Source organism: Natrix helvetica (genome assembly GCF_964273705.1).
Source record: "Natrix helvetica genome assembly, chromosome: 2".
Classification (NCBI taxonomy): domain Eukaryota; kingdom Metazoa; phylum Chordata; class Lepidosauria; order Squamata; family Natricidae; genus Natrix; species Natrix helvetica.
Genome location: NC_138552.1, coordinates 19,681,219 through 19,694,744, shown reverse-complemented (window position 1 = coordinate 19,694,744; position 13,526 = coordinate 19,681,219). Strand labels below are relative to the sequence as shown.

General features: G+C 44.0%; 1 protein-coding gene across 5 annotated transcripts in view; it reads left to right on the top strand.

The window, feature by feature from the left end:
• Positions 1-13,526, top strand: part of PRLR (prolactin receptor) — a 203,824-nt gene that overhangs the window by 176,303 nt on the left and 13,995 nt on the right. For all 5 annotated transcript variants that reach the window (XM_081942883.1, XM_081942879.1, XM_081942882.1 and 2 more), the window contains 5 exons: positions 532-701; positions 1,481-1,638; positions 9,047-9,188; positions 12,157-12,286; positions 12,568-12,737. In XM_081942883.1, the coding sequence (XP_081799009.1) occupies positions 532-701; positions 1,481-1,638; positions 9,047-9,188; positions 12,157-12,286; positions 12,568-12,737 (770 nt within the window). The remainder of the gene's footprint in view (positions 1-531; positions 702-1,480; positions 1,639-9,046; positions 9,189-12,156; positions 12,287-12,567; positions 12,738-13,526) is intronic.

Genomic DNA, 13,526 nt, shown 5'->3' with positions numbered 1-13,526 from the left:
ATTTTTTATATTCTTTACACATATCAATGCCTGAATGGTATGGTAACTGGGTAACATACATTTCAGTACACATAAACATAGTCTTATTATTCCTAAATATTACATGTCATTTCTGTTATTTCATATTATTTATACATGCCTTTTATTATCACCCTTCATTTCTAAACCATCTTTCTGTCCTTTTGTATATCTTAACATATTAATATATATTATTATTTTTCCCCACTATTTTCTATCCCTATTTTAACTCTCCCCCTTTCATATCTCTATAATATTCAAAGAGGTATTTTCCACCTATTTTGTTGTTCATATTTCCTTAGTTAAATCAAAGTTCCATCCTTCATTCTTCCATTATTCAATATCTCCTTATACAGTTATAGTATCAATCACGATCATTTATACATTTAGGGTATTTCTAATCATATTCTTGCCAGTTCTTCAATCCATATAATTCTACTATTAATAATAGAACGTTTAGATTAATATATATGATAAATATAAACATTTCTGTGTTATATGCTTATATTTCAGTGAAGAAGAGATCCATGAATGTCCAGATTACTTATCTGCTGGGCCCAATTCCTGTTACTTTAATCAAAGAATCACCAGGCTGTGGCAATCATACAACATCAGTGTAAAAGCTACCAATGATGCAGGAAGTAATTTATCTGACCCCCATTACGTGGACGTAAAAGAAATGGGTAAGAGCAGAAGCCAAGTGAAACTCAAGCTTTTATTTTGGTCCAAAATGAGAAAGAGAGAAGATGGCAGAGTAGTTCAACATCATGGTTTTCTCAAAGCTAATCTCAATGTAGGCAGAAGAGGCTAGCAGTACTAGTCATCAATTCTGTTGAAAATGAAGAAGAAAAATAATAGCGGACTGAAATTATCTCAGTCACAAGATCTATGATACATATGAAAGTTTTATGGGCTTTAAGACCCAGATTTGATTCTTGATATCTTAGTTAAAAGAGTTGTCGGGTATCCAGATTCTTAAGATGAAATGCTGGAAAGATGGATAATACTGGCTTAGGTAAACTACTAGTCTTTCTCATCATGCACCTGACATCTTTTGTTCTGGAACTATTGGGGCCTGGTAGCAATAGCAATAGCACTTAGACTTATATACCACTCCATAGTGCTTTTACAGCCCTCTCTAAGCGGTTTACAGAGTCAGCCTATCGCCCCCAACAATCTGGCTCCTCATTTTATCGACCTCGGAAGGATGGAAAGCTGAGTCAACCTTAAGCCTGGTGAGATTCGATCTGTCAAATTGCTGGCAGCCAGTAATCAGCAGAAGTAGCCTGCAGTACTGCACTCTAACCACTGCGCCACCATGGCTCTTATCACGTCACTGTGGTACCTTCCAGATAGGACTCAATTCCCAGACATGGAGAAAGGCTGACCTGCAGAAATGTAAAAGGAGGAATTCTTGGCAAGAGCAGTAAAAATACTCATACCTGAATTTTCTTTTGCCTAGTTAAGCCAAACCCTCCCACGAACCTCTCTTTGGAAATCAAAATGATAAATGGAATAATGTATGTGTGGACAAAATGGTCACCATCCCTACAGCATGATGATTCAGCACGATGTAATTATGAATTGCGACTGAAGTCTGCAGAAGGAAAAGAATGGGAGGTAAGAAAGTTGCAAAGCTTTGCTAGTGATGTTAGCAAAGAAAAAAGAAAAGAAAAAAAAAGAAAAAGCTGTCATCATAAGTTTAATAAATAAATAAATTTCCTCAACTCAGAGAGTGTGCTTAAACCACAGTAATGTTTGACTCTTTACATGTCTTGACATTCAAACACCTGTATATAAGAAAAATTCAGGTAGGTAGGAAGGAGTGGGCTGCAGGGCAGAATACATAATTGGCATGCGGAAGGCCTGGGCTCAGAGACCAGCTTCTTAAGGTAATGGAATCAGGGAAGAGAGTGCCTCACCTGAAACTGACTAGCACACTAGTCAATAGACCGGCAATATTGTCTAGGTAAGGGGTGTCAAACTCAAGGCCTGGGGGCCAGATCCTGACCCATGGGGTGCTTAGATCTGGCCCACGGTGCCGCCCTGAAAACAATGACGGACCAGCCCACGGTGCCTCTGCCATTGAAAATGGAGCTCGAGCAGCCCACAGGTGGCCCTTGAGAGGTTACTTTTCATTGGCAGAGGGTTGTAGGAAGCTGTCACAGCTGAAAATGGAGCTCGGGAGCCCGTTTTCGCTGGCAGAGTACTCAGGCCGCCACAGGTGCCCCTGACACAAATGATATCGATCTGGCCATGCCCACCCCAGCTATGCTCACCCCAGCCCTCTGTTGGGTCAAACACAGCCCTGTTGGGCCCTCAATGAAATCGAGTTTGACACCAGTGGGCTAGGTGGACAAATCACCTGACTTGCTGTCAGACAGCCTTCCAGGAACTGATCTCCATCACTGACATCTGAGGATTAATTGGTCTTTAGGGTGGTCTAACTCTTCTCAGTGAAACATGGAATTCATTCGGTTCCAGACCATGATGCAGCTGGAGAGCTCAGGAATAGAGCCAGGGGTAGGTTCATACCAGCACCTCTGCCAGTTCGCTTTGTGCGTGCTTCCATGCCGGCAATGGCAACGGAGACTGGGGAACCAGTTCGGGAGCATGGCTGGCCTGGGTCGCTGCCGGTTCTGCGACCCAGGCCAAATTACCACTACCGGTTCATCCAAACCGGTGCAGAGCGGTAGAAATCCACCTCTGAATAGAGCACAATATTGTTCGGTACTGTGTCCAGTATTTTTCTGATCCAAAGCCTAATTAAAGGAACTATCAAGGAGAAAACAAATTGTCAGCACCACTTTTGCCAGGGCAAGCTATTGAATATAGACAGAGAGGAGATCCCACTCTCTTTTAGCACTGAGGGTATTACCCAATGTGGTAATGAAATGTCTGCAAGTGAGCAACCAAGCTCAGAGTCCACCGTTCAATGCAGAGCTACAGATATTCTCTTCTAATATTTATTGGTAAAGTTCAATAGAATATGGTGGTCTTTGGCTTATGAAATGATCTGTTGCTGAAGACTATTGAAGTTAGATTTTTCCCAAATGCCATCACTCTACTAAACAACTAATTCCCACTAACATTGTCAAATTATTTACTAAGACTGTATTACTATTATTTTTCTCATCCTTCCTAGTACCTATCTCATCCCACTTATGACCATGACCATGTTGCTTGTATTATTACAATTTATATTATTGTATTTGTTTCCTAGTATGATTTGATTGCTTATTAGTAACCTACAACTATCACTAAGTGTTGTAACTTATGATTCTTGATGAATGTATTCCATTTTATTTTTCTTTATGTACACTGAGAGCATATGCACTGAAGACAAATTCATTGTGTGTCCAATCACTTGGCCAATAAAGAATTCTATTCTATTCTATTCTGTTCCGTTCCATTCCATTCCATATTTCTATTCTGTTCTGTTCCATTCTGTTCCATTCCATATTTCTATTCTATTCTTATTCTATTCTATTCTACTATATGATAAGATAAGATAAGATAAGATAAGATACTATACTATACTATACTATACTATACTATACTATACTATACTATACTATACTATACTATACTATACTATATTCTACTAAAGGCTATATAATGTTAACAAAAGGCTACATGCTTTTTGGGACTTTTAGGACTGAAATCTCTCACAATCACTTCTCCCACTCTTCATCAAAAATAGCAATAGATAGCATTAAAAAATTCCAATTCTTCTCCTCTTTATAAATATCCAAGAGGCAGTAATCAATGTAAGGGTAGAATATACCTACTTGGTGAGCACCTAACATTGTAAGCCCATTCGACGACAAATAAGCAGATGAAAAATGTTTCTCAGAATCCCAAGTAAACAGACGTCTCTCCAATTAAAATACCAGAAGGTGCATTAAATTGAGAAACATTTTTCTTGAACAAGGACCAAAAAAGAAAAAGAAAAGAGGAATTATTCAGTGTGAGCTGTGAGACAGCTGCAACGATTTATCCCAGAAATAATATTGGATGGTTGTCAGAAAACAGTCAGTGTTGGCTTTTCTCCTGCCAAACACAGCACAGAAATGTCTTTGCAAGAGTGTCTGAAAGTTGAATCACGGCACCTGGACTAATTTTGTGTGTGTTGGTTTGAGATATTTCGCTGCTCATCTGAACAGCTTCATCAATCAGCAGGTCAGTTATTTATTTATTTATTTTTATTTATTAGCGTTTATATACCGCCCCCTCTCCCGAAAGGGACTCGGGGCGGTGTACAGTCCGTATCCAAATACAACAGATTAAAAAATAGAAATAGTTACATAAATACATGTATGAGAGGAGGATAAAATATACCAAACTGTACAGCTAAATAAATAAATCAATACAAAAGTTTAAAATATCAGGTTAAATTTAAAACATTATCCCTCTAAAAACCAGTACGAATGTGTATGCCAGGAGGTAGACGTTATAAATTATGCCAAACCAGCCAGTCTGAACAGGTGTGTCTTCAGTTTCTGTCGGAAGGAGCGGAGGTCAGTAGTGGTTCTAATGTCGGGGGGGAGGTCATTCCAGAGGGTTGGGCCCATCACAGAGAAGGCCCTACTCCTCGGTGTCGCCCGTTGGCATTGCCTCGTGGACGGCACCAGGAGAAGGCCCTCCCTGTGAGAGCGGATTGGCCGCAGGAATGTATGTGGGAGGATGCGATCCCGCAGGTAACTAGGCCCTATGCCATGGACCGCTTTAAAGATGGTGATCAGAACCTTGAAACGCACCCGAAAGACCACAGGCAGCCAGTGCAGCTCGCGCATGAGAGGTGTTACGTGGGAGTACCGAGTACTCCCCATGACTACCCGCGCGGCTGCGTTCTGGACTAGCTGCAGTCTTCGGGCGTGTCCCAAGGGAAGCCCCATGTAGAGAGCGTTACAGTAGTCCAGGCGAGACGTCACCAGTGCATGAGTGACTGTGCGTAGGGCATCACGGTCCAGAAGGGGGCGCAATTGGCGCACCAGGCGAACCTGGTGGAATGCCCCCCTTGCCACGGCTGCCACATGATCATCCATTGACAGCCGGGCGTCTAGGAGGACGCCCAAATTGCGCGCCCGTTCCACAGGGGGCAATTGTTCGCCCCCTATGGCCAGTGATGGAATCAGCTGGCTGAACCGAGGTGCCGGTAGCCACAGCCACTCAGTCTTGGAGGGGTTGAGTTTGAGTCTGTTGTCCCCCATCCAGACCCCGATGGCTTCCAAACACCGGGACATCACTTCGACAGCCTCGTTGGGGTGGCTTGGGGTTGAGATGTACAACTGAGTATCATCAGCGTACAGATGGTACTCAACCCCAAAACCACGGATGATCTCACCCAGCGGCTTCACATATGCGTTGAACAAAAGGGGCGAGAGGACTGACCCTTGGGGCACCCCACAAGAGAGTGGCCTCGGGGTCGACCTCTGCCCCCCAGTCAACACATATTGCATCCGGCCGGAGAGGTAGGAGCCGAACCACCGTAAAACGGTGCCTCCGACTCCCATCCCCTCCAGCCGGCGCAGTAGGATACCATGGTCGATGGTATCAAAAGCCGCTGAGAGGTCTAATAGGACCAGGATAGAGGAGCAGCCTCTATCTCTGGCCCTCCAGAGATCATCCACCAACGCGACCAAGGCTGTCTCGGTGCTGTGCCCGGGTCGGAAGCCGGACTGGCGTGGGTCTAGATATACGGATTCGTCGAGGTGACGTGGAAATTGCTGCGCCACCACATTCTCAACAACCTTTGCTAAAAAGGGGAGGTTGGAGACTGGACGATAATTAGCTAGCTCCGTTGGGTCAAGTGAAGGCCTCTTGAGCAGGGGCCTCACCACCGCCTCTTTCAAGGCAGTCGGTAAGGAACCCTCGCCCAATGAGGCGTTCACCAGGCCCAGAAGCCAGCCTCGCGTCACCTCCCAGGATGCCAGTACCAACCAGGAGGGGCACGGGTCCATTGAACATGTGGTGGGTCGCAGCCATCCACGCAACCCGTCTAAATCCTCGGGGGCAACAGAGTCAAACTCCTCCCAGAGTGGGCTCACAAGACTCACTGATGACGGCTCGTCCGGTCCACTGGGGGGGGGGGGCATCCGCTTCGGATCTGAGCGACTTTGTCTTGCAGATATTCCCCAAACTCCTCTGCTCTTCCCTGCAAGGGTGCCTCCCGCGTCTCCTGCGACAGGAGAGAGCGGGTCACCCTAAACAGGGCGGCAGGGCGGTTATCCGCAGACGCAATGAGAGCGGCACAATGTCTACGTTTGGCCGCTCTCAATGCCACAAGGTAGGTCCGTAAATAGGCTCTTACCTGTGTTCGGTCAGATTCGGAGCGTGAGGACCTCCACCTGCTCTCTAGACGTCTCCTATGGCGCTTCATCACCCTAAGCTCCTCGGTATACCAGGGAGCCCGGGTGAGTCGTTGCCGTAGGAGAGGTCGCAGAGGCGCAACCCGGTCCAAGGCCCCCGCCGTCGCCCTATTCCAGGCGTCGACTAGGTCCTCCGACCGAGCGCGGGTCAGGGCTACAGGTAAAGGCCCAAGCTCCATCTGGAACCTATCCGGTTCCATCAAGTGCTTGGGCGGTACCAGCTTGAACAAACTGGCTCCGCCTCCTCGCGGTGGAGGGTAGCGCCAGGGAAGTCCAGCCGGAGACATGAGTGATCTGACCATGACAGGGGTGTAATCTCTAAATTCCCTATTCCCAGATCACTCGTCCACTGCTCAGATACAAAGATAAGGTCCAGTGTGTGGCCGCCTTCGTGTGTGGGGCCCTGAATTAGTTGGGTCAGGCCCATGGCTGTCATGGAAGCCATGAACTCCCGAGCCACCTCGGACGCTGCTCCCGTCGACGGCAGGTTGAAATCCCCCATAACCAGAAGTTTGGGTATCTCAACCGCCGTCTCCGAGACCAGCTCGAGCTCGGGCAGGGCCGCTGACGTATAGCGAGGAGCCAAGTATACAATCAGCAGACCCCACTGCCTCCCTGGGCCCCATTTCATACCCAGCGACTCACACCCGGGTATCTGAGGAACAGTGAACTCCCTCGGCTCTAGACAATCCCGTAAAACTACCGCCACCCCGCCACCCTTACCCAGGGCCCGAGGCTGATGGAATGCACGGAAACCCGGTGGGCACATTTCCACGAGGGGTAAACCACCCTCGTGACCCAACCAGGTCTCCGTTATCCCTGCAAGGTCCAGCTCCCCCTCCGAGATCAACTCGTTAATGAGGGGGGCCTTGTTGGTCACGGACCTTGCATTGCAGAGCATCAGCCTCAGGCCCTGGCTCTGTAGTTCCCGACCACCTAGGCTGCGGGGGTTGGTACAAACGACCGGGCGTAGCCAGCAGCCACGGTCTCCCAACCAACGTTGCGATCTTTTCTTGTCCTCGCATCCCCCCCTCCCCGCGACCGTTGTAATAAAAGTTAGGCAGAGGGTCATTGGGATTTACCAACTCTTGCCTCAGGTTGCCACACCAACCTCAGGGTTTTCCCCCTCAACATAGAAAAACAGAAAGAGTGCAGAGAAGAGCAACAACGATGATTAGGGGGCTGGAGACTAAAACATGAAGAACGGTTGCAGGAACTGGGTATGCCTAGTTAAATGAAAAGAAGGACCAGGGGAGACATGATAGCAGTGTTCCAATATCTCAGGGGTTGCCACAAAGAAGAGGGAGTCAAACTATTCTCCAAGGCACCTGAGGGCAGAACAAGAAGCAATGGGGGAAAACTAATCAAGGAGAGAAGCAACTTAGAACTGAGGAGAAATTTCCTGACAGTTAGAACAATCAGTGGAACAACCTGCCTCCAGAAGTTGTAAATGCTCAAACACTGAGCATGGTTATCCAACATCTTCTTAAAGAAGATTAAGAAGATGTTGGATAACTATTTGTCTGAAATGGAATAGGGATTCCTGCCTAGGCAGGGGGTTGGACTAGAAGACCTCCAAGATCCCTTCCAACTCTGTTATTCTATTCTATTCTAACATTGTCTTTGCAAGAAAGAAGATGGCCCTCTGTAGCCAGGTTTCCAAACGTGGCCCTCATGACTTCTGCTTAGTTGCATTGCTTGCCTCTTTATTCTTGAGCCCAGTTTTAAGGTCTGTTTCCATTGTTTCCATTTCAGGGTTAAATTGTTTTACTGGCTTGCATTGCTGGGTAATTTTATAATCTTTATTTTAATTGACTTTGTTGTTAAATATATATTTTAACTATGACTGTTACTGACATACTTACATACACACAAACGATGTATATGTAAGTATGTCAGTAACAGTCAAATTGTGTGTGCGCACGCGCACGCACACACACACACACACACACGTATCAAAAATAATAAGACCACCTCAAAAATAAGGCCAAGTGCTTATTGCGGGGGTCAAAAGAAAATAAGACCCTGTCTTATTTTCATGGAAACACAGTCTGTATATGTATGTGTATGTAAGTGTGTGTGTTGTGTGTGTGTGTGTGTGTGTGTGTATGTATATTAACCATGACTGTTACAGCCATAAAAGTATATATATTTAACTATGACTGTACTGGAAAGGTTTTATCTTGAGTATTTATTTATGATATGAGTGGGTGGGAATGATTCAAAGTGAGTTTGTGTTATTGGTGGCATCAAACCTAACCAAACCTGTAACTGATTATATGATTCTTGTTATGAGCCTTTTTTTCTTGGGAAAGTGCTGGAAATATCTGGAAATATTTTATATCTGGAAATGTTTCATACGTGTATTTGTAAGAATTTGTTTAATCTGATCTAAAAGATAAGAATATTTAAAGCTATAGATCTCTTCCCATTGTTTTTTTTCCATAAAACTGTACACACTAATAAGGTTATTGGCCATGCTAAAATAAATTGATCAGATTTATAATCTAATCCATTTCAAGGTCAACCTAGACTAGGTAATACAGGTTCAAATTACCCATGTATTCTCGAAGTACTCATATGATTTGTGTCGCAACTTTTTAAAACTTGGAGATGCCACATTTTTCACAGTTTCCATTACCTTTATCCCTCTGCAGAATTACTTTGTGGGACAGCAGTTGCAGTATAAAATATCTCAGTTGCTTCCAGGAATGAAATACACGGCACAGGTTCGTTGTATAACAGATCGTGGTGGAAGGAGTCTATGGAGCCCAGAAAGATACATCCACTTCCATCGTGGTGAGTCAGTCTCTTGAAATTTTTCTGCCATGGAAAATCAGAAACTTGGTATTTGACAAAAACTTAGAGCCGAAAAATCACCGAAGTAATATTTAAGGATAGACTTCTACATTGCATGCAAGTGTATTTAATAAAACCTGCACTGCTGATTCATATAAGCTAAACAGTTCACATATAAATAGCTGAGGAATGCATTTGCTGCCAGCATATTTCTGTAGCATATTTCCCAAATTTCACAGCTATACCCAAATCTTTAAGGATTCCAAAAATGTGTTTATCTTGTTAAAAGAGCGAGACAGAAGAGGCATGAAATTTATTTTAAAAGGATTACAAAAGAGATTCCAATAAGAATTATTCCAAAGTTTTTTAAAAGTACAAACTAATTCAAGATAATATTGTCATAGTTAACATGCAAATTTGAAGAAGACAGCAACAGTGACCGACCCAGATTGATCCTGCAACATTATCCTGGGACATGTACATTCGCCTTCAAAGGAAGGAAAGAACAAGACACTTCACTCAAAAAACCCATTGAAGATGTTACCTAGATTGGTAATGAAACATCCAGGAGCTAAACAGCAAATTTGGAGAACAGACCCCTGCCAAAATATTTGCTTTCATTCATGACAGCAACATCCTCTTTGTTCTGACCGAGGCTTCCCAAGAGATGAAGCAAACTCCTTGTCCTGACAAAAACCTCTTTTATTAATTTGCTGTGAATTCTGCTCATTCACATCCAGCAAAGTCTTTCAAGGGAGGATTTACAGTCACAGACCTTATCTGGCTTGGAGAGCTGCCAGGCCGATATCTGCAAAACTTGGCAAGGAATCTCAGAGAGTTACAAACCAATTAAGCGAACTAACTGTCTCCTGCAAACTCCACTCCCTTTTTGCTCCTCTTTTATATCTTCTGGGAGGGGCCATTCATCGTCCACCTGTGGCCTTACTCCCAAGTCGACCCCTGTTCTTTAGCTGTTCCCTTCATCTGGCAACTCTGCGCATGCACACATTGGGAACAGGCTCCAGCCTTTTGTCTGACACTGAAGGCAGCTGATACTGGCATATGGCTCTGGCCCCCTCTCTGCCTCTGACACAGAGCCCTCATCAGAGCCTTCCCCAGACTCCAGGACTTGTCCATGTTCCTCCCTTACCTCCTCACCATCCAGCTCCACTGGCCGCTGGCGTGCCACAACATTCTTTTTTTTTAAATGAAGTCTTGCTCAAATGAAGAAAGAAGACATAAAAGAATGCAAACAAGGCAGGAGTAGAAAAACAACATATTGTTAGAAATAAAAAGATACGTGGTAAACTGAGAGTCCATCAAATAGCAAGAACCTAGTGGAGAAAGTAGTTGGAGTGCCTGGCAATAAGATAGAAATTATAGCTAAAAGGAGTTTTGAAAACTACAAAGGAGCAAAATTTATACTTTACATTGATCTTTTCTGGGTAAATTATTAAAGAATCACGAACAGCTAACTGCCCAATTAGCTGTCTCTTTGGCCTTAAACTTTATTGATCCTCACAAGAAGATAAAATAGATTGGAAGGCTCCTATACTCACAAACATCATTACTCTGGTGCTAATATAGGATAATCCTCAACTTAATGACTTCACCTGGGACCAGAATTTCCACTGCCAACAATGCATTTGTTAAGTCAGTTGCATCCAATATTACAATACAATACAATACAATAGCAGAGTTGGAAGGGACCTTGGAGGTCTTCTAGTCCAACCCCCTGCCTAGGCAGGAAACCCTATACCGTTTCAGACAGATGGCTATCCAACATTTTCTTAAAGACTTTCAGTGTTGGGGCATTCACAACTTCTGGAGTCAAGCTGTTCCACTGATTAATTGTTCTAACTGTCAGGAAGTTTCTCCTCAGTTATGCTTCTCTCCTTGATTAGTTTCCACCCATTGCTTCTTGTCCTGCCCTCAGGTGCTTTGGAGAATAGCTTGACTCCCTCTTCTTTGGGGCAGCCCCTGATATATTGGAACACTGCTATCATGTCTCCCCTAGTCCTTCTTTTCATTAAACTAAACATACCCAGTTCCTGCAACCGTTCTTCATATGTTTTGGTCTCCAGTCCCCTAATCATCTTTGTTGCTCTTCTCTGCACTCTTTCTAGAGTCTCCACATCTTTTCTACATCGTGGCGACCATACCCTTGTTGCCACAGTTGTTAAGAGAACCACTGCTCTTGTTAAATCACTTGGTGTTTTAAGTAAATCTGGCTTTGCCCATTGATTTTGTCAGGCCTGGAAGCCATCTTTTACATTGGAAGCCTTCAGGCCTGACATATTTTCTACTGTGGGAAAATGGGAGGCGGGATTATATGGAGTATGGGAGATATATAGTCTAAATAACATTATTTTCTCAGGGAGTCAAGGTCACCTTGCCCTGCAGCTGCGATGGTGTGACTGGGAGGCATCTCCAGTTTTGGATGGTGCCTGATTGAACCATATGATGGGTTCTGGGCAGGGACTTGAACTCTCATTTGGGTGGGGGAAACCTGGAAACCTTCAGATTCGAGTTTTCCCAGATGTGCCAATATGACATCTTTAATAAAATAAAACTTTGAGGAAATTCAAGCCTCGGAGACGTCTTTCATTAAGGGTGTTACTTGGAACTCTGAGATAAACCTGAATCTTCTTTAAAAACTCTACCAGCTCCCCCGAACTCCAGGGTGTTGTCTGGAGTCCTGAGCCCCAGCTTGTTGGGAGCTGGCTCGGAAGTTCCCAAATGGTGACCACTCGACCCTGGGATCCACAGCCTTCATAAATACATATCACTTGCCGAAGGCCCACACTTTGATCACATTATTGTGAGAATGCTGCAAACAGTCATAAGTGTGAGGGTTGGTCATAAGCCACTTTTTTCAGTGCTGTTGTAACGATCGCTAAACAAATACGTAGTTGTAGGATGCCTAAATGAGGCCCAGTGACTAAATCCAAGGGTCCTTTCCTTACAGACCAGCCTCCGGGGAAACCAATCTTTATAGGATGTCGCTCTCCCGAAAAAGAAACCTTTACTTGTTGGTGGAAGGCAAGCTCTGAGGGAAGTCTCCCCAAAAACTATACGCTGCTCTATAACAGAGAAAGGTAAACGTTATAAATCATCTTTTCAATCAGAGGTGGGGAGCCCTGGTGCCTCGATGACTTGTGGACTTCAACTCCCAGAATTCCTGAGCCAGCATAGCATAGCTGACTCAGGCATTCTGGGAGTTGAAGTCCGCAAGTCATAAAAAGGCCCATCATTCTCCACCCCTGCTCTAAATGGATTGTTATATAATTTTGTATCTCTACATAAGCTGGCTCTTATCTTTCCCATAGGACAACTCATTGACGTGTTTCCCTTTTTTTTTCCTATTTGCATTTTTCAGAGATAAAAAATATTTTGAATGCCCGGACTACACAACAGCGGGTTCCAACTCCTGTTACTTTGATAAAAAGCACACATCACTTTGGACGACATATAATTTTACTTTAAAGGCAATGAATGAGATGGGGAGTAGTGTGGCAGACCCTTATTACGTGGACGTAGCTAATATAGGTATGCGGCACAAATTCTTCGGCACAGGAAAGATAGCAGAATGTTCAAAAGATCCTGAGAATTCACCCATGTCTTATTGGGTGCCATATTGACCCCCATTTATAAATGGCAGTCAGCCAATGGTAGCTTTGTTAAGCACCTAACAGATTAAAATAAGTGATGTTAAGTCCCAAAGTGCTTTTTCAAAAAGCAACTGGACTTTCTTTGTTTTTCCTTGAAGACGTTTCGCTTCTCATCCAAGAAACTTCTTCTCTTCTTGCAAGAGAAGCGAAACGTCTTCAAGAAAAAACAAAGACCAGTTGCCTTTTGAAAAAGCATATTTGGGACAACTGTGACCTGGGTAACGGAGAGTGTCCATAGACATTAAATGAGGTTAAGACAACATCCGGACAGATGGATGAATTAAACCAGGGGGAAAACATATTAAGTTGGAAGGTATGTTTGAAATGGAGGCAGGGGCCTGGGTAGAAATTTTAAAAATTAGGCAGTGGAAGAGGGTAGAGGTGGGAGGAATACTTAGATTGGACATCTAAGAAATAGATATAGACAGAGATTTAAGAGAGGAATTTGGGGGGCAAGTACAAAAAAAGCACAGCAATTAAAGTATTGAAGTGGGCAAGAGGAGATGATTAGCTGATTTTATTGTTTATTGCTGTTTTGATTCGCTTTTCCTTTTTCCTCTCTTTCTTTTAAAGTATAGCAATTAAAGTATGAAGTGGGCAAAAGATAATGTGGATGATTGCGCTTTTCTGTTGTTGTTTTGAGTTGCTTTCACCCCAAACCTCTCTC